This window comes from Cyanistes caeruleus, chromosome 4, assembly GCF_971803275.1.
Source record: "Cyanistes caeruleus chromosome 4, bCyaCae1.hap1.1, whole genome shotgun sequence".
Taxonomy (NCBI): Eukaryota; Metazoa; Chordata; class Aves; order Passeriformes; family Paridae; genus Cyanistes; species Cyanistes caeruleus.
Window position 1 is genome coordinate 11938720 of NC_141704.1, and position 21986 is coordinate 11960705.

Here is a 21986-nt window from a genome sequence, read left to right on the forward strand (position 1 = left end):
AATACATGCTGGAGTTGTGAGAGACCTGAGTCTCTACTCAGCAATCCAGTAGAAAAGAAATTTTGAAACAAGCATTTTGCCCTGCAGCTACATGCATTATGCACTGAAGTATTACAGAGGATCAGCTCTTTCTAGTGTCTCTTCAGCAAAGGACTGACCTGACTTTACTGTCTGAAGTCAAAAAGCCATAGCTGGATATCAAGTGCAGAGGAGATAAACACCTTGCTATTTTTAGAGAGCAGGACTAAAAATGCTGCCCTCTGTGAACCACCCTCTAACACATTTCACTGTCCTGTTGAACAATTTCTCTCAGCCTGCCCTTAGCCTCAAGGTTGCTATCTCTATTCCATGGTTTGCACATACAAAAGCATTTTTCCCTGAGATTTATCAGTCAATCCAATGGATTTTATGTGTCTTTGCAAACATTTCTCAAAGTCCTCAGGAGTTAAGAGCTTAACTTGGTGCTGAGGACTGTACAAGGCAGAAAGGCACCTTCTTAGAATTAAGTGTTACAGTGATGAGGTTTTCAATTCTCACTCCCTCGTTGTCACCCATCTTGTTTTCACTGCTCAAATTCAACACCAATAAACAGAACAGACATACTCTTTTTAGTGTCCCTCTATTTCATATTCAAAGTACAAGACTTTTTAACTCTGTTCTCTCTCCTCCACTGCTTCCCTGCTCCCCCACGGACAGCATACCTGCAGCCTCAAATTCCTTTCACCTCCATTAAAGGAGAAGCAGTTTTTGCCTGTTCTCCAAACCTCTGCCTTTCCTATGAAACAAGAACTGAGACACTTTGAAATTTTTATTTCAGTTCTCCTGCTGTGCAGTCAGGTAACACAGAGCAAAAGGAAGCTTTTGTCTTTGTGGCTTGATTTCTAAAAAGGAATATGGATTCTTCAGCATAAGGCAATAACTTTTTCAAAGAAGCAGAATCCAAGTAAAGTTATTTTAGAAGGATAATACTGACACTATGGACTGATTGTAGCTTAGTTTCCTTCTGGTTATATCAGCTACCTGGTACCTTAGAAGGAGAAGATTCTTCTGCACTACTCCACTTTCAATATTTATAATCATAAAAAATGCTTCTGAAAGGAAATACTTAAATTTATTGAGAAATTTCAAATATCAAGACTGTGTGTTTAAATCACCTCTCAAATCTTATAATATTGCACTACAACAGCTATTTATCACATCTCCCAGTAACTTGAGGATTTAGAGATAATCTGACTCTGTTATGGTGAATTATGATATTACTGAAAGGTTGCAAAAACACATAAATTGGAACTTCATTGAAGTTGCAAATTGCTGTCCCAAAAGGGAGATGTATTTTGCACACATTTGTGCGGCTCAAACTCAGGATCACAGGAACATATACATAATTTCTTTAAGAGTTTTACCTTTTCAACACAGACGGATTTGGATTTTTCTCAAAAATGTCCTCAAGTTATATGTTTCTATTCTTTTTATTATCAATGCCAAGATACATTCTAAGTATCTTCCTACATTTCTAAGACATAGATATCCATATAGCAAAATGCAATGATAAGGCCATGCCTTGGGAAGTCCTATTTTAGCAGTAGTTAGACAGAGTTCAGATGATTATCTTGGATTTAGACATCATTGACACAAAATTAGGTAGATCACCCTTTATGTGTACATGCTTAAATTTTGCCATGTGTCTGTGAAGCTGTGTTATATTCAGAGAAACCAAAATACAAGTTCAGATAATTACCAAGAATCACAAAGAAAGTCAGGATCAAAGCAGATTAATCTGTATAAAATAATAGACACAGGCTTTAATTTCGGATTCAGATTTAATTTCTGCCACAATCATCCTAATCCCAGAATTTGTCCTGTTTAATCTCAAACAATAGGAGAAACTTTTCTTTTTCTCTACAACATACTCTCTATTGTTTACATGCTGTCATCCTTCTCCTCACGCTTTCAAAGCAATCTCATGCTGGTATGAAACCACATTTCAGATGTAATATTATCCTGATATATATTTTTCCAATTTGTGCTTTATGTGTAGCATTGATAACTATTATGGCAGCTTCTCAGCCATGAAATGAGAGCAGATACTGCATAAGAAGCAAATTCAGACACAAAAAATGAAAAAGTAGGAAAATTAAGTTATTCTTGCTGTTAAATATACCAAATAATAGATATGGTGGGCATCATCTCAACGAACACACCTAGCTGAAGTGTTTAAAGTATGACTCTGCTGCTTATGTTAGGAGTACAGCACTGAGATGAGTAACACAATCACATTCCATGTTGGACATATGAAATATCAGCAATAATTACTTGGTCAGAACTAGAAAGAGTTTTTCCAGTTTGCTGTGTATATTGATGACCTGCCATGCTGTGATCTGAATTTTGTTTTTCTAAAGGTTAAATATGCTGAAATTGTTTAATATTTTGTCAGAAAATTATGAAAAAAAAAAGTGCAAATGCTCAACAAAACCAAAGAAGGAAGCCAATTCCAACAATCTCCCAAGATGCAGAGGGTTATCATCCATCTCTTCTCAAAATAACTAGGAAGAAATTCTTACTCATGTGAGATGCTTAGTTTGCAAATGTTTTGAGAATACTTTGTGGATATCTAGCTAAATGTAGCCTTGGAGAGCTTTTCTTCTGTCCAATAAAGGAGCATAGTTATATGTTTCATAGTTGAATTTTGCAAAAGTATTATCCAAAGCTTTGAGGTATATTTTTTCACCATTTGAAGAACAGAATGGAGAGCCTGAAACAGCCTCTCTAGCCACTCAGTCTGGCACTGCTTAACAGGATCCCAGGAACACCAGAAAGCAGGAAAAAATGCATCGTGTTCTCTCTTTGCTAAGTTTTGAAAGCAAAAGTAAGCCAAAGGGAGGCTCAAATCTGGGGAAAATTCTCCAGGCTCCACAGGGGATTTCATTTAAACACTATACTGAGATACTTACAACTCTGCAGCTAAGACCACAAAAAAACCACAGGCCCACCTGTGTGACTACCACATCTAGCCTTTGCAATTCATCATGAAAAGTAATACTTCATGGCTTTTATCTTTTATCATTTAAAGCAGATTGTCACATGGCATGTCATATCCATCATTTTGTGCTCACTCACCCTGAAAAGGGAACAGAAAATTTGGAACACGCTCTGTGAATGCTTTAATATTCTTTCAAAGAAAGTGGGTTTTGTTTGAATCTCAACTGTTCTACCAGTTATTCCACGGGGAAAATATATACGTCTTCTTCTAATAAATAATATGAATATCTGCATAGAAAGTGGAGAAAGTCATGAAAAGGTTTTGGACAGATTTTTTACTAGTTTATATGTCCCATACAAACTAAATTTAAATGTCGATTTGGGAAAACAACATCTGCCAAGAGACAGCTGACATTTTTTTCCTCTTTTTTCCATTTTAATCAAGCACTGCCTGAGCAATCATTCATTTCAAGTAATAACATTAAATACATTACTTCTTTTCCCCTAAAGAGTCTCAAAGCAAACACTGTGTAGTGGGGTCACTTGTACTGCTGACCTCAGGTATATGACTCCAGGTGCTTAAATCACACAGCAGTGAAGAACCTTCAACAAGAAATACACAGACTCTCTAATTTTAAATAGAAAAGATCCTTACATGGAATTAATCTTTTTAAGTCTTCTGTATAATGCAGTCTATAGAAACTCAACACTCCTTAGAGACAGATTATCTTGATTTGAACATACCAAGCTGAACTCAGGGTATATCTCTCCTAGGCAGGTAGGAAACACCTTACTTACCTTCTTACCAAAGAAAACATCTTCAGACTGAAATCATACCCACGAGAGGACAAGCACAGCTTTCAGACACACACAGGTCTCTTCACCTGTGCTCAATCACTAGCTTAATCTCAGAAGAAAGAGAAAATCACTGCAATATTCATGTCACTAAATTGGAGGCTCAGTGTAATATATGACAGGATTTTGTTTCTTTGCTGCCTAGATTCTCATCGGAGCAGTAATTGCCATGGGCTCAGCAGACCGAGATGGTCGTCTCCATCCTGGTGATGAGCTGGTGTATGTAGATGGGATTCCAGTGGCCGGCAAAACCCACCGATATGTGATTGATCTTATGCATAACGCTGCCCGAAATGGGCAGGTGAATCTTACTGTGAGGAGAAAGGTGCTACCCACGGGTGAGTGAAGGCTGGGAAAGGTGAAAGGAAAAACAGAACCTAATGCTGGCAGCACAAACCAGTGCTGTCTAAAAAAAAAAAAAAAATATTGGAAATCAAAGTGAATGTTTGTGTCATTTTGAGGAAAGAATAATTGTAAATACGTGTCCCTTGTTTCTCTGACAAAAATACTACAACTGAGTGTTGTTTCCTTCAGAAGTGGAAACATACTGGCAACCCTGGTGTGGTGATCATAAGTGCTCTGGGTTTGTTCCATGCTGTCTTGGTCTGTGCTGTCTCCTTTAGTCCACTTTTGGGACTAAACATTCACCTAAGTTAAAGCCATTTGAGCTGACTATGTCAATAAGAGAAAGGCTCAAAGACTGTTAACTGTTCAGGGCAGGAACTCATTTCACTCTTGTATGTGTTAAAAGCCCATTTCTGGTCTCACTGATGTCATCTGGAATTTCCCACTGAACTGCAATGCAAGTTGGCTGAAAATCTTCTGTAGGGCACAAGTGGCTCTTAGGAACAGGGCCAGATTCTTCTGTCATGCAGATACATTTAGAAAATGAACCCAAACCAATATGAAGTATTTGTAGTAAATTAGATGTTTACACTAGCTCAGTCTCAATTGCTGAAAAACATTGTAACCTTGAAAAATGTGTGTGGCAGAATCTATTAAAGCTTTAATGGGAGAATTTGATGACCTTCCATTACAGCCTTTGCTTGCTTGAGAAAAGAAGTTTATTTAAGTACTTTTAAAACATTTTTGGTGAGTACACTTCACTGAGGTACCAGAAATGAGCAAAACCACATTCCCAGCCTGTCGTGTCTTCTGCCTGCCCGTGCCCTAGATCCACTGTCACCGCCTGCGCCGTTCCCCTTCGCTCCTGTGCCAAAAAGCCGCCCTCCCACTCACCTTCGTCTTCGCAGTCCCCCTCCCACTGCGGCACCGCAGCTCCCTGCCAGCCATGCTCCTGCGGGACTGACTTTCTTCTGTTACTGACTCCAGAGTCCTCCAGCCAGAAAGGTGCCCCAGCGCCTGGTGCGACGCCCCCTCGCAGCTCTCCCAGCGCGAGGAAAATGGCCAATAACCAAGGTAATGCCACATCCTCGCCGCCAGCACCTCTCCCGCGTCAGCCGCCCTACGCACTGCAGGCAAAGTCAGCACTGAGCGAATGCCGGCCTTGGCTGCTGCTTGTTAAATACTGAAGGGTCTGCTAGCCCATCTGGGCTCCTGGTGCAGACAATAAGCAAGCTGGTAAAACACCTGAAGTTATTCTTGGGCCTTGAGAGTGCCACACCAGGGAATGTAGCATGTAGCTCATTGATGTTTAAGCATTTCAGGAGCTGAACAGGACTTTAATGTGGTGTGTTACAACATAAGCTTTGTGGAAAAATTCAAAACAACTGATGTTGGGCGTGACTGAAAAATGCTATATTAATACATCAGGCCAATTGATTTTGTGGGAATTTCTCACTAGCATGAATGTATACAACAGAGGGATCTGGGGTTTTCCTTACCTGCCTGGAGCTGATATGCATATCTTAGCCCTCACCTGGAATTACCATTTTGTACATATATTTACTCAGATCTGGAATAGAAAATCACAGTTCACAAGATCTGGAAAACAATTTGATTAGGAAAATATGATTTTGGGAACAACATGGATTAAAATGCCATTTTTTCACTGGCAGGAGCAAAGCATAATTTTTCTGATGAATATCTATTGCACAGTGTACAGTCAAATAGCCATTTAAGCTTTTCCTCCTTTATCATTCTTTTCCTATATTTAATCACATTCAATTGCATTCTTTTATGGCCAAGCCAAATCTTGGTCTTTCTACAGGGTAAGAGAATTTCCTTTCTGTTGCAGCCATACTGACATAAATAATATTCAGCTCTCTGAAACACGACAGCCAGAAAATGAGAACTCTCTTGTCACTGACTATGGCATTTAGTTGCAGATTTGGCTCAATAACTCTTAGAGATTTTCAGGAGTATAATAATTGTTTGTTTTTCTTCCTCTTTATACTCTCTAATAACTTTATTTCATAGTTGCAGAAGAACTGCTAAAGGACACACCTGACTGAGAAAACAACAGCTTGTCCTTGGATGCTGTTTATTTTATTAATATAGACACACAATGAAGGTCTAATTTGCAAGCTCTCTACCTAGGATGTATGTGTATATGTGGGAGCTCCTCACATGTTCAGTAAAATTACTCTGCCACTCTTGTTGTTCCAAACAGAAAACATAATGCTTACATTTATCTGAAAGTTCTGTATGAAAACTGTCAATAAATGCTGATTTGTGTAAACAACTTAGATCTACAAAGAATATAAATCATTTTTTCCCGTCTGGAAATGTACATTTACTGTTTTCAATTGCCAAAATGCTCACACTAAAAAGTGTATAATTCCACAAGTTTTAACTTATTTCCTGTTCTTGTTACTGGAAAGCAATACTAAAGTGTGCATGGACTTCATTTTCACTTCTGCCCTTTTGAACTTGCCAAACGCTTTAAATGACCACTGCTTCTGCCATGACGCCCACAGAAAAACTACTTGTGATAATTTTTCATTGTATAACAGCTCTGCTCTTTGAACATCTTTTGAGCATGCTAATTAACTTGTAAGAAGAACATTATGCAGCTAATCCTAATTACTCTGTTAGCCCCTGCTTAAATTCTTGTAATCCAAACACAAATAATTTTTTATTGGATTAGACGGTCACATTTTCCTCTTGATGACAGATCCACCAGCAGACAAGGGAATAGTGCTTGGTAATGTTTTTGCAATCCAGATAGACACTGTTTCTTATTTTCCTTTCCTCTCTTGTAGCTAGTGTAGCAGTCACTGTTCATGCTTTCTTTATCTGATTGCCCTTGAATGTTCTGCATAATTGTGTAGATTCCTGTCTCTCTGCATCTATTACAGCTCCTAGTTTAATACTTGGGGTAGTCTGGTCTGTAGACAGTCAACTGTATTCATGTTGCGTTAGCAACAGAGCCACTGAGCAAGTCAGACTGTGACACTGGTGTGATTTATGTTGTAGGAGAGCCCTGCCCAGAGAATGGCAGAAGCCCAGGCTCAGTGTCTACGCACCACAGCTCTCCAAGAAGTGACTACACGACTTACGCCAACAGCAATCACGCTGTCTCCAGCAGCAATGCTACACCCCCCGAGGGCTTCGCGTCTCACAGCCTGCAAACCAGCGACGTGGTGATCCACCGCAAGGAGAACGAAGGCTTTGGCTTTGTTATCATCAGCTCCCTGAACAGGCCCGAATCTGGGTCCACAATAAGTAAGTAAATCACGTTTTTCAGTTCATATTTCTCTAAGTTTGCCCCAAATAAAAATTTTAAAAAATAGTAAATTTAAACCTATCTGCTAAGAATTTATCATTGCAGAGATTTCAACTGAAGATTCTCTCAATGTTTTTTCAGGGGCACTGTTTGTTTTGTCTTGGACAAAACCAAAGGTTATTCTGGCCTCTCAAGCTCTTTGCTTCCCACATTTCTTTGGCAATCACAGTAATAGAGGATTCACCCACAAAGTAGATTTTCTCTGTTACTATGTTTCAAAGAGACACTGTAAATAACAAGTAGGGTTGTGTAAGTTATTCTCCTACATGCAACTGAATTAAACTTTTTTTTAATAAATCAAGATGAAGTTCAGCAAGTTGGAAAAAAGCTTAGATCACAGCAAACCCTATGACAACAGCTGTCCAATTATGGGACTGCAGAAGCAACTGGAAATTGGGAAAAATTGTTAGTTGCAAGTGCAGAGAGGTTTATTTATCTGGGTGGAGCACAGACAACATAGAAAGTACAGCTGAGTACAGATGGATAGGTGGATCTCTCTGTACTCAGTAGTACTCAGGTGGCAAGATCTGCCTTGATAATTATAGCTCTTTCTGTTCAGAAGACTGATTTTTTCAGTGGGTCAATTTTATTGCTTTAGTAAAGACATATGGTGCCACTTGTGCTGTCCTGAGCACATCTAGGGAGAGGTCAGACAGATGTGACACAGGACCTTCAGAAGACTCAAATGCAGGTAGTGGCAGCTGGAGGCACAGGGGCACCTTTGGGTCTTTCCAGTGACATTTAACCCAATGAGCACTGAGCCCTCTGGAAGAAGGAAGCAAAAAAGGCTTTGTATTGAGAGATATGCACATGCCCCGCCAAATAATGCTAACCACAGCTGAAAAATCCAGAGAAGTGAGAACATTTATCATTTTGCAAGTTGCAGCCTAATACGATGCTTTCCCTACACTAAAATATGTTCTGAAGAAACTGTTCTTTTGCCTGAAATTGGTTCCTGACAAAATAAAATCACAATTTCAACTTCAGGGCCAAACATCATTCTCCTAAATTCATACCTGAAAAGCAGCTAAGAGAGTATTGGGAAAACCTTATCTCACAATAGTAAGTTATCTCAGAAAACTTTTTTGCAGTATTTCACAACCATGCAGTTATAAAAAGAGTTGCTTTTCATGTTATCTCAGATGAATTTTAAAACTCCATGATTGCTGGAATTAATATTGAAGCAAAACCATGGCTAATTAGCCTCTTGAGACTGTGAGGTTTCACATTACTGAATATAATAGCCAGAGAACTGGAAGTTCTTTGCATAAAATCAGAAAAGAAAAAAATAATCCATCGAGATACATATATGTTAATCAGTTAAGTCAGTCATGATTTTTTCAAGAAAATTATTTTATAGACAGTTATACAGAGTGGTTGGGGCAGTTATAGAGGGAAAGGGGAGAGGAAGAGAAAGAAAAAACGCTCAAGCAACCAAAATTTCTGTGACTGGATTAGTCTCTTGAAGGCTACACACTCAGGTTCAAGATCTTGCTTTGCCTCCTACCCTCCAACATGTTCTTTCAGTACTTTTCTTTCTCCACAAGCAGCTATGCAAGTAGTCATTTTTGATGCTCAGTTGAACATCTCTAATAGTAAAGGGAAATGACAGCCTGCTGTGGAAGTGACAAGAGAATTTATTCAAATAACTGCATTGAATTTCAGTGATCCCAAAAAGTACCAAATCCTAAGTTTACAAGAACAGCAGTGAACAAAAAATTACATTTCCTGCAGACAGTGACAGAAAAGAGAAGAAAATACCCTTTCTCTATTAATTCTGTTACAAAATTGCAATAGAGAGAATACCCTGAAAATTACATCATGTGTCATCAGTATGGAAAACAATCTAAAAATTATTGACTCTTTCTAGAGTAAGGGAGGTTATTTTCTTTACTTACTATTTATTTGGGTAAGAAATTAGAGCTTTATTAACAGGAGCATAGGCAGTAGATTGAGGGAAATTATTATCCCCTTTTACTCAATGCTCACTGCCATCCATTCAGAATACAGTATCTAAGTTTTGGGCCCTTTGGTAGAAATCAGAACAAGGAAACTCTCCTGAAGTACTTTTTAGCTTGAAGTAACACAAAATCCTTTTATTGAAATGTACAATCAGGGGTAGAAAGCATATCAACAGTAGGGAAATATCAAATGGATTTAGGAAGTGCAATGTCCAAAATATATGATATATCACTATCAAAATGTGGACCTGCAGAGCACCATGCTAACACCTTGGTAGTTACTCCTTTCCATTGCAGAAGTATATTAATTGGGTGAAATGTTGTGCTCTGGTTCCAGTGTCCCTTGTTCCACAAGCAGTGCACTTGTTGCCAGCTCCTGTATCCCCATGTGGAACAGAATTTATGTTGTGCAGACATGCATTCACAGCTAAATAGTAATGTTGTAATTGCAAAACAATTCTGAAAATATCAAAATAGGCAAAATAGGTCAAAAATGGGAGTATCATGTAGTGCCAGACACTGTTAGGAAGAGCAGCACCCAGGAAGTTATCTCACTGGGATCATCCTCAGGGCAAAATGAAGAAGGCTTCCTTTGATTTAAGAATGTTTATTTCAATAACTCTATTCCCTCCTCTACTTTCTTGCAAAAGCAAAAGACTTGAGGACTTGGAAGAATAAGTATCATCACCATTTTTCCTCAGGAAGGCAATTAATTATGCACTGAAAGTATTTTTCTTTTTCTTGAAATTACACTTACAAACTGTATTTTACAGTCCAACAGATTACAACAGCTCTTGTTGATTACAGGAGCAAGAACTTTGTGTCATTGGGTGCCTGTGCTTCAAGCACTGCTAAAATTGAAGCACTCATTCCAGCAAAGTTGCCACTGGCTACAGAGCTGCAGGTTCATTAGTCTGCTGCTTTGCAGTTGGTCTGAAGCTGGAGAGGCTGCACAAAAGCTGACCTGTTTGCCAGGAGAGCTTGCTCTGTCTGTGAAGCTGTAGGACAATCCCATCAAGTCACAGTTCCAGCTGAGTCTCAAATCCATTTTCCACCCTCTGGCAGGTGTAGGCTGCACTGTTCCCACACAGCCTCTTAGGAGTGCTTCATGCTCCTTCTGACCTGAGAATGAGCCATGAAAGGCTCGGGAGCTCCCAGAATCAGAGACAATACTCATTTTTCAAGGTTTAGGGTCTTGGTCAGCTTTTCTCTCAAGAACCTCTTGCAAGAGGTTTGTTGTTACAGTTGATTTATGGGCTTGCCTTTGCTGTGCAGAAATTTTCAAAATACTAAATGTTGGTTTTTTTACTATTGATGTAGACAAAGAGTGAGGGAAGACTACAGCCATAATTAGGAAACACACTATTTTTTTACATTTTGTGATGGGTAGAGCTGTAATAGCTCTATCTATCTATCAAAATTATTTTGATAAATTGATGTAAAGTACTTTGGAGCCAGCCTTTAGATCTGAATGTCATTTTTCCTTACTGGTTTAAACATCCAATTCTTGTGGCACACTTATTTTCCTGTGTCTATAATGGCAGAAATTTTGTTTCCCTTTTTTCAAAGCATTGCTTGGGATGTTCTCTAATCCAGCACAGGGGATTATCTTGCACTGAACTATGCTTCTGATGTGGGGAGATCAGGAGTGGAAAACGAATGACATGGATTCAATGACGAGATTTTACAGGGCAAAGCAGGGGCATAGAAAAGGTCAGCCATGCTTCAAAATTGTATCAGTAAAAGGAGATAGAGTGGATAAATAAAGAGCTGTGCTTGAGTGGTATGTCCAGGAGCAAGTCATTTTGCCTAGTGCAGCACGCAGAGGATCTTAGAGTGCTAAGAGATTATGAAAAGAAAATACACCTGTCCAGGCTCCTGACCTATTTCTAACAAAAGGATTAACTTCCACTACATCTAAAATATATTATTGTGCCTTCCTCCAGATCCTGTTCCAACATTAAAGGGGATGTGGCTCTCATGCCTTCTCCACACATGAGAAATTACAGATAAAATACTTAAATTTTAGTAATTAATCTACACTTTGCATTACATTTAGGAAAGTATTTTTAGGGTATCAAGGTAATTTCACTATCAGCAGCCTATGGAAAAGCACTTGCAGGCTTCTGGAGGTAGCCAGAATGAGATTTCTGCATGAATGTGTCCCACAGTTTTGTGGAGTAAACTTGTCCCTGGCTTCTTCATATCTTACTGACACTTTTACTTTTTGTGTTTGGGATGCAGCTTCACTAGAATAAGTACTTATGATCCCCTATGAGTCTCTTTACATCATAAATTTTTTAGAGAGAAAGCATGTGTTGTAAACAGACCTTGTTAACTTGCAACTTCCAATGAAATTGGAAAATTGGCAATATTTCCAGGAATTTTACTGTAGCTGGTACTGTCAATTAGCACAGTTATAAAGTGTAAATAACTGTACTGGCCTAATCAGTAATTTTCAAAAAATTAAAGACTCTGCATACTCATTATGATCTTCCTCCTGCTTCACCAAAGAGAAGTTGTAGATTTAATTTGCCCCTACACTGCATATGCCAGTGCCTGTTGGATTTTGAAAACATGATAAAACAGTCAAATGGAAGAAGTTTCTTTCATTTCTCAAAACATGTAGTCTTAACTAAAAAACATAAATCTAAGGTAAACCTCTGCTGACTGCAGAAAACAGCATTCTGAATGAGTCCCATTCAGCCCAGAGTTTCTTTGAACTCCTTGCAGTTTAGAGATAAAAACCAGTTTATCGATCAGTGATAACTGTGTGATCTGAGTTGTTTGTGCAGCAATTTCACCTATGCTTTTCCTGGGTAAAATGGTGCATATAATTTTTTGTGGCCAATCTTCAAATTCTCAGGGATACAGAGCTTTGGAAATTAGGATGTCTGGCTACCCCCCAGGACATTTTTGGAGCATAGCAGTGAAAACCCACCCACAATGTGCATCCCCCATGGAAGATATTTGCAACTTGTGGGCAAGGAATCTGGATTCTCATTTCTATGCAGCACTAATATTCAGGTTTCAGAGGCAGAGCCATTCTGCCTCTTCAGCTACAAAAGCACACTTTCTAAGTATGTTTAAGTGATAGTAAAACTTGAAGCTGAAAGAAATTCCTATATGATTTAGTTTTTCACATCAACACAATTAATCATAGTGAAATAACCCTAAGAGGTCAAAGAGGTTTTTAATATCATCAAAATACAATGCTGCAGTTTGCAGACATGAAATACTCAAGTGTCTATTTGATATTTTTGGAGACAAATAATGGAGGATTTTAACTGCATTGCTCCCCTCTCTAGATAATTTCTGTCCTCCAGCGTGTTTCTGAACACATCATTTGGACCTACAGGTGCTGCCTATGTGTTTTCAAAGAGCAAACACTGTAAGATTTCTTAGCACAAACCCATCAAAGGCACCAAGGTTTTTTCTAATAATTCCACAGGGCTCACTTGGCGTTCATTAGAAGCGTGAATTAAAGTCTCTAAGTTCCATTATTTTTCCTTAGATCTTGGGCTTTCTAAGGTATGTGCAGTCCCTTCCATTTAGCTGCTTTTCCCTGTGCTATGCAAGAAAATATGCTCCATGTAAGCACAAAATGGGATGTTTCTATTCATACATTCATTAATCGTATAAAGAAAAGAGATTATTTTCACATGCAAGTGTGCAGCATGCCACAGATTTCTATTTTTCCAAGTAAGTCACATAAAATATCCTATCAACATCAGGAAAATATTTTTTTAGCACTGTTGGAAAGTCCACCATACTCAAGTTTTCCAAAATTTAGATTTTTCCATAGCAATGAAATTACAGGTGTTTATATGTAATATATTCTTCCAATTAAAATCTGGTATGCTAGAGCCTGCCAGTTGAATGAAAACTCTTGCATGTTTAGAGAATTGAGAATATAATAAATATTCATTTGATCACTGTATAACATTGAAAAGGACAGCTGTCTCAGGAAGGCTCATTTGCTTGGCTTACTGTCTATATCTGTTAACATTAGAAAACATTGCAAGGATTTATCTGCCAGTGGCTTTTAATAGATAAAGCAGAGGTTTGACTTTTTCCCTTTAACTGTTGCTTTTTTACATTTAGCTACTATATAGAGGGGGAAAACTGAGAAGTTGTGGTCTAAAAATTATAGTCTCAATAGTAACATCTAGAAGGACTAAATAGATGTAAAAAAATTACCGATGTAAATCAGAAAAGCCTTTTGTATAGTAATGTTTTCTTAGAATCCACTCTTTTTAGCTTGTGGGTCTTTCAAATGAGGAGAAATTGTTTTCATATTCAGAAAGCAAGAGGCTAATAGATGTATCAGTCTTGTTTAACTTATTCATCAGTGGTCTGAGTGAAAGGACAGAGTGTACCCTCAGCAAGTTAGCTGATGTTACAAAACTGGGAGGAGATGCTGATACACCTAAAAACTCTGCTGGGCAGCCTCGAGAGATGTGGGGAGAGAACTTCTGAACTTCCAACAGGCAAATGCAAGGTCCTGCATTAAGGGAGGAACTATCCAAGGCACCAGCACAGACTGGGGCTGGCTCTGTGGAGAAGAAGCTGGGGGTCCTGCTGGACAGCAAGCTGTCTGTGAGGTGGCACTGAGTCCTTGTGGCCAAGAAGGATAGTGGTGTCCTGAGGAGCATTAGGAAGAGCAGGTGCCAGCAGGTCGAGGGAGGTGATCCTGTCCCTCTACTCTGCCCTAGTGAGGGCACATTTGGGGTGCTGAGTCCAATTCAGGGCTCCTCAGTCATGAAAGACATGAAACAACAGGGGAGGGCCCAGTGAAGCGCTAGGAGGGTGATTGGGGAACAGGAACATCTCTCTTAGAGAGGCTGAGAGATCTGGGCCTGTTCCACCTTGAGAAAGATAAAAATACCTTAAGGGTGGGCATCAAGAGAGTAGAGCCAGAAAATGGGCATTTGGAACAAGCTGAAACACAGAAAGTTCATTCTGAAAATCTTCTTTCCTTTGAGGGTGACTGTGCACTGGCCCCCAAAAGGTGGTGAAGTCGCTTTCTCTGGAGATATTCAAAACTCATATGACTCAATCCTGTGCAATTACTCTGAGTAAACCTGCTTTAGCAGGAGGTTGAACTATGTGATCTTCAGAAGTCCCTTCAAGCCCCAACCCTCCTGTGTGTCTGTGATACATGGTGTTAGAAGCAGTAGCAGTATTCAGCTGCTCTGGGTTTGTGTTCAAGCCTATGGACAGTCAGGTATAATGACACAAAATTTTTCTTTTTTATGTGACATGCAGGTGTAGAAAGGATATTAATTTGAATCATGGAGAGTAAAAGTGGATTATTTTTATCAAATAAAAATATTAATATAGAAAAAAATGTACATTTGTAGTTACTGGTAAGTTTCTGAAAGCAGACCTTAGCCATTTTCTAAGTGCAAAGATTTCCTTTGAATCATTTTGTCTTTTGTTTTTTTCATTTAATTTCTCTTTAATTAACTGAGAGCTGATCATTGCACTATTAAATATGTTGTGGGAAAGCCTCAGCTGCTACATGCCAACCATGGGTCACTTTGTGTTGTAATGCTGTAAATATCTGAGGAAGATTTAGGAGGAAAAATGGATGACTTCAAATATCATAGAAGCTTTGTGCTCTCAGGATTCAAATCTTCCCCAAGTAATGAAATTTTGAAAAATACACTGCAGGAAAATGACATTCCATTGTAAGATCTTTTGTTAGATAAGGTTCCTGCAGAATTTCTACTCTCTACTAGATTATTTTAGGTCTAGGATTATGTCTTCTGTCTTGGAAGGATTTCTTTTATCTTAAGGTAGATATCCAACTATATCACTCCCGAGTATCACGTTTTGCATTACTTGATAGTAGGAGAAATATGTCTATTTTAAAGGGCTGTGTGGTTTGTATACATATAAAATCATTCTTACTAATTTCCCATATTTTCAACAATTTAAAAATATGTATTAATCCTTGTTTACAGTATTTTTTCCTTGCAGTCTCATTCATTGTGTGGTCTGAGAGAGCCAAGAAATTAATTGTTCTGCAAAGGGGCAGCTTGTTTTCTGTGTTCACTTTTAGCAAAAACAATGGGTTTCTTGAAAAAAAAAACCAGCCACAAATTCCAGTCTTTCTTACAGCCTGATACATAGGCTATATATAATGTTGCTCAGGGAACTCAATGTTTTGAAATAAGTGGATTAGATTCTCTGCAAAGTCTCATCTAGGCACATGCTGCCACTCTTCAATATATACATATGTTTGGAGAACAGCTTGTGGCAAATTGTTAAAAGAGGCATGAATAGATTAGTAAAAATTGTTAGGGGTTATAGGAAACATTTGCCACTAGTCGGGTAATCTGGGTCTTTCCTCAAAAGGTTAAAATTAAATGCTCTTCTCAGATAAAAATAAAAGAACAAATATGCAATTTAAGAAAAAAAAAAGTATTGCAGGTAAACAAATCCCCAATTAAATGCCAGACATGGGAGGTTTCTTTCCGAGACCTGCCGTGATGGGACAGACCAAGTAGCCACCCAGTCCCTTTGCTGTGACCAGCTGCAGAGAGGACATCTACAGCAGACAAGACCTTTCCCAGGCATTTTGTCAGCTTTCACAGCCAGGGTTTTCTGATTTAGTCAGCAGTGGGTCCACCCCCATAGATCGGTCTAATCCCCTTTTGAATCCTTTTATTCTTCTGCCCCTCCAGAAAGTTGCCCCAAATTCTCTTTCGCAAGGTGTAGACAGTAAATTCATGGACAACTCCTTTGAGCAGAGGCTGGTTTTTGCTTCTGACTTCCAAGCTTCCCTTCTCTGAATCTTTGTGAGTCCGTTGCTATGATTTTTGAGATGAGGATACTGAAATGATCAGCAATATTCAGATTTTAGCTGCATGGCAGTAACTAGCAGTAGTTTGCTTCACTTGTTACTCTTTTTCTAACTCTTAGTGCCATATTGACTGTTTTAATGACAATGTTTTTAGAGCAATAGGCACACATTTCAGGGTCTCTTGAGTGATAATAATTAATTTAGGGCTCATCTCTACTTAATCTTAGGCAGGGTTATTTTTTCTTTACTTGCATCATCTTGCATTTCTTTTCATGAGATCCTGTCTGCCACTTCAGTCAACCCACTCCCTGCTGACACTTTACAGCTCTTCCACACTTGTTTCAGGCGTGACCATTCTAAACAATAAAAATTCTCCATTATGGAAATTCATTGTTCATTTCTACCTTTATTCCTCAGCTTTTACCTAATTAATCCCCTATGAGAGTAACTCCTTCTTATCCTTTCGAAGTATTTCACCACCAAAGGCTCTCTCTAAAACTGAAAGTTTTCTAAAATATTATAACATGGTTGTGGTTTTTTGATGAACAACCTACACATCAGATAATCTGCGTCCCTTAGAAGAATTTATGCTTGTGAAAAAAGCCCTCAATAAATCTTCCCTTCCCAAGGAAGCATTTGGGACCATGGCAGCCAGGATATTGTGGCTTAGGAGGGCTCTCAGGCAGAGTTCCACTGGGAAGAGAAGCAAAGAACAGAAAATCCTCAGGATAATATTACTGGGAGGGAAGGAGCTGGAGGATAAACTTCCCCTCATATTATCTAGGAATGTGCATAAACCAGTATCTGCTGAGTGGCCGTGAGCTCCTCTACTAAGTCACTAGATTTGCCCATAAAACCCTATAGAGCATAACAGTGTAACTTTGAATCCAACAGAGATTCAGATTCCTTCTGCAAAATTTTCCAACACCTTCTTGCTTTGCAGCAAGATCAAGTGGCAACATATGACACCAATACAACCTGAGGAGTATTAAATCTTCAAATATCAAAGCCACCTATGGTCACCTGTTGTTGATCCTTTCATAACACGACAGAATGAAGGGAGTTCAGGGATACCAAAACATGTGGAGCAGGTTCCTTTATCAGGAAGGTGAAGACCATTAGGCTTAAAGGGAAGAAAGAAAAGAACACCAAGTTCCTCCTCTTTCTCCCTCCCTTTCCTTTCCTCAGGATTTGGATCCAAATTAGACTCTTGTTGCTCTCCCACCTCCAGCTTTGATTTCAGCAGACATCTCAAACATGTAGACATCTGCTCTATTCACTTGTCAGGTACAAGAAGTCCAACAAAAAAATTTTCTGGTGAATTAATAGGACTTCCCACCCCCCACCCTCCCACACCCCTTACTACTGAAAAGATGTCTCTACTTAAATATTTAGGCTAGCAAAAACATCTTTAGGGTTAGAAATGGCAAGCCTGGAAATTTTAGCTGTGGCATCTCTACCATATTTTCCTTTCTTTCTTACTACCAAATTTCTTACTTTTTTACATAAGACAGTCTCCTTTTCATATCTCCACTAATATATAGTAAAAAAAGTATAATTTCAGACAGATCTTTTATTACATATGCCGGAAACAGGCACATTTTAGCATTAGTTTAAGTGATTCTTGGTGATGCTTTAAGAACTGATATGATGAAAAAAGCTCTTTGTAAACATAAACTGTTTAAGAGTCAAGTTAGTCTTTTATTGTTTGCTCACTCATATGTATGCATGGCAGTTATATGCCTGAATTAAGGGCAGAATAAACACAATTTTTGTAGAAAGTGTGGCTGTGCATATTTAGTATATTTTAAAACACAGAAATATTTAGACATTGTGACATAAATTAGGTGCTTATTTCCTAAGCAACAAGACATTTCTGAAGTACATTTGTTATGTCTTTGTTGTGTTACTAAAGCTGTGTTTTAATTTATATTCTTGCCTGAACCATAGTGGTAAAGAAGCATGCAGTTTGATTATGGCTTGCACTTCAGAGTACTCATTTATATTTTCAGTGTTCTGAAAACTAATTTTTAACACTGTAAACAACACTTACATCCATACTAGAAACAAAAATCACTTTGAGGTATGTCTGTTGTGACTTTATATCAGATGTGCAGTCTGTGTTAGTCACCACAACCTTCAGTAAATGTTTATCAGAGTGCTGAGAAATTTGTTCTGCAGCAATGTATTCTGAACACATCTCCTGTTAGAGCTTTGGTTTATACGAGCACTGATAGCCTAGATATTTCCCAAAAAGTGTTTGAGCAATCTTTTCCTTCATTTTTCCAAGTTCTCTGTAGATAATTAAATGTTAAGGTTATATTATTTTTGAAAAAAAAAACAAAAAAACCATACTGGTTTTAAACACCAGTTTAAAGGTCGATAGTGAGGCTGAGCCGCTTTGTGCTGTTTTCCAGGACTGAAGTGTGGGACTGTGGAGTAATACTCAAACACCATTAGGATATTAACAGACTATATAGTCATTTAATTGTGATAAGTATATTTATGAGTAGTTGGGAGAAGGAAAAGTAACATGCTCTTTGGGGAGCCCAGAGAAAAGGCTCAGCTATAGCATATGCATTTAGTTAAAAAACAGATGATAATAGAGTAGAAACACTGGTCAAAAAAATTAAAAACAATATTTAGAAAATTCAATGGAAAATGAGGGAAGAGACAGAACAAGAGCATGGATGGAGTAAACAGAAAGGTGAAGAACTACAAAGACCAAGAGAAGCTTTATTCTATAATGTTTTGAGAAGAGGCCTGAGATGTTTTGATGTAGTACATGTCTGTGTACTCATAGCTACCTGTCAATTCAATTCTATTCATTTATTAATAATATCTAATTAGAGAGCAACACATCTCAATAAATCTTCAGTATTATTTCTATTTATCAATAAACACATTTGAATGGAGGAGAACAATTTCATGTACCCTGGGCATTTTCAGTAACAATTTTTTTTGTATATAAAATAAATAATGATTTTGATGCCTCTATTGCAACATACAAATAAAGAAATTCTCTAAACCAGGATGTGGGAGGCAATTTATGACTGCTACTTATTGTGTAAATATATCCCCTTTCCCTGTTTTAATGCCTTATTGTTTTCCTGATCTGCTTATTAGGTTGTTTCATGCCAGGTTTGCAAAATAGCTGAATTATAAAACTAATTTTGACTTCATATATATATGCCATGTGTATATATATATATCTGGATTCTGAATTTTTTGTGAAAAAACACAGTACTGTGTTAGTGCAAATGGTATTGCATAAGAATTTGTATTCTCTTATGCTTTTACACAAGCTGTTTTGTAATTAATATAGAATTTTCTTCCAAAATGAACGTATTTTCTTTCATTTGTGAACATCACCACCTGTTTCAGCATATGTTAACTGTGACTATTGTTTCTTGTCTAGCCGTACCCCATAAAATAGGGCGGATAATTGATGGAAGTCCTGCGGATCGCTGTGCAAAACTTAAAGTTGGAGACCGGATCTTAGCTGTGAATGGCCAGTCTATTATTAACATGCCTCATGCAGATATTGTGAAGCTAATTAAAGATGCAGGTCTCAGTGTAACTCTTCGCATCATTCCTCAGGAGGGTAAGTCAATGGCCCTTAAAAACAGGAAGAAAATTTTAAGTAGCCTCCAATTAGCTTAAATTATGTCACCATTTGAAAGAGCATCTTTTGTTCTCCTTCCTCTGCTGTAGCGTGCAGCACACCAGAATTACGAGCTTAGAACTAGCTCAGATAGGATCTGAATTCTTGAAAAGGTTTCAAATTATGAAAAGGGGTATTTAAAGCAAACCTGGAGAAACCTGACCGAGAGAGAGAAAAAGGATGTTAAGGTCTTTTGCAAGAATTGTCTTCTACATGGAAAAGCACTCCACCTGAGAGACAAGTTTTGAGTTAGTTCCCTTATATCTTGCTATAAGCCAAGCCAGTGTTTGACAAAGTGATTCACAAGAGACTGCAATGGCTGTCACCAGGCATGTTCAGCTACCAGCTACGTGTGACAAAAAGTGATGTGAAGGAAGAGTTCAGATTTGGCAGTTTCCTCCATCACTATCATATAGTGATATGTCACTGTAAATGCACAAGGCAGGAAAGAACTGAACCCTGAATTATTTCTAGGGTGAGAATAAGGGGATAGACTCATTACTCTGGTCATTACTCCACATCTAATCAGTGAAGATCTTTTGATGTTGGTTCCATGGGGTTTGGGGTTGATTTCAGGGCTTTTTTAGTTTAACAGTGTGCTGCACTGCTGCATGGATTGTACCACATTAATGACACTATGTCTTTCTATCTCAGCAAAAAGTACCAGTAGAGCTGGGAATGACACACAGAAAGTGATGGAATTACTTAATGGTCCAGTTAGATGACCTTCACCTCATGCTGCTGCATCCAGCAACAGGACAGGGAAATAGTCTGACACTGGTCATAGACTGCAACTGAGGGAACTTTTCTACTTTGTTAAATGAATTCAGTGAAGGGAAAAACACAAACATACTCAAATTTAGAACTCACATCAATTAGCACCCATGTAATTAATGGAGGTCAGCTTTGCAAGCATCTAAAACAAGTATGATACTTCATCCAGCCCATTAAATTTGTTTAAGCCTCTCTGGTATTCAGGTTAAATGTCATTAATAGTTCAGTATTGGAGATGGATACATTAAATCAGAAAGAAAGCAGAGGTGCAGCTGAGTTGCTGTACTACAAGATGTTCTCAGGTGCTAGCAGTGAGAAATTATCTGTGCCCAAGGCACGGCTTCCCTGTGTGACTTTGTGACACTGGACACCCCATTTGCCTTCTGATATTAGCTTTCCAGCTTATAAAAATTGGTAAAAATTCTAATACCTCTGTAATATATTCTCAGGTAAAAAAATACCATATAAATGCAAAGTGGTTTTAGAAGCAGCTCATGATTTGACCAGTTCATCCATAGTTATGAGAGTAATGTAGAAATGAGGGACATTTCCAATCTTCCTCTCTAAAACTTGCAATACAAAAGAGACTCACGGATGCAAAATGGGAAATTACAGCCTTATGCATAGTAATTATACAGACAAGTATTGCTTATGCCTGCATGAGGAGTGTTTTAAGTGCAAATATACAAGCTTTTTTGAAAATTAATATTAAATGGAAAATATTTTTTATGAAGTAGACAAAAATGTTATAATTGTGAGTATAAATTATATGAGTAGAGAATATGCAGCCATAGGGAAAACTCACATGTTGAAATTTTAAAAATAGAACACATAAAAATTAAAACTAGATTCAAATGTAAAACTAGGCAAGATCTGTAACATGTTATAGCTATTGCTGTTAGGGGTTCTCAGACCTATGTGTGTCCATTTTGTTTGTTTTTCACCATGCCACACTGGCCTCACTCCTTCTGTTGCAATAGATAGAATTAGGAATAGAATTAATAGAATAGGAATAGAAAAAAATATAATATTTGCCTATGCTGTTGGTAATATAGGAACTTCTGCAGTGCTCTATCCTCCTGTGGGTGGATTCTCTCACATTTATGCATCCTAATAGGTAAATGGTGAACAGGACTGTGCTAGTGATATTGAAAGAAATGTATTTGATATGAGCTCAGTACCACCCCTCCAATCCAGCAGGAATCCTGAATGAAGACTGTCATCCTAATAAAAAAGCAACAAAACCATATTTCC

The 21986-nt window shown here is 38.1% G+C and overlaps 1 protein-coding gene across 21 annotated transcripts in view; it reads left to right on the forward strand.

The window, feature by feature from the left end:
- The window catches only part of MAGI2 (membrane associated guanylate kinase, WW and PDZ domain containing 2), a 706446-nt gene that overhangs the window by 637735 nt on the left and 46725 nt on the right, over window positions 1–21986 (forward strand). For 12 of the 21 annotated variants that reach the window (XM_086886645.1, XM_086886637.1, XM_086886636.1 and 9 more), the window contains 3 exons: window positions 3980–4172; window positions 7213–7461; window positions 19713–19898. In XM_086886645.1, the coding sequence (XP_086742771.1) occupies window positions 3980–4172; window positions 7213–7461; window positions 19713–19898 (628 nt within the window). Of the gene's footprint in view, window positions 1–3979; window positions 4173–5166; window positions 5254–7212; window positions 7462–19712; window positions 19899–21986 lie in introns of all 21 variants that reach the window. The other 9 variants (XM_086886631.1, XM_086886634.1, XM_086886635.1 and 6 more) reach the window with 1 other exon arrangement.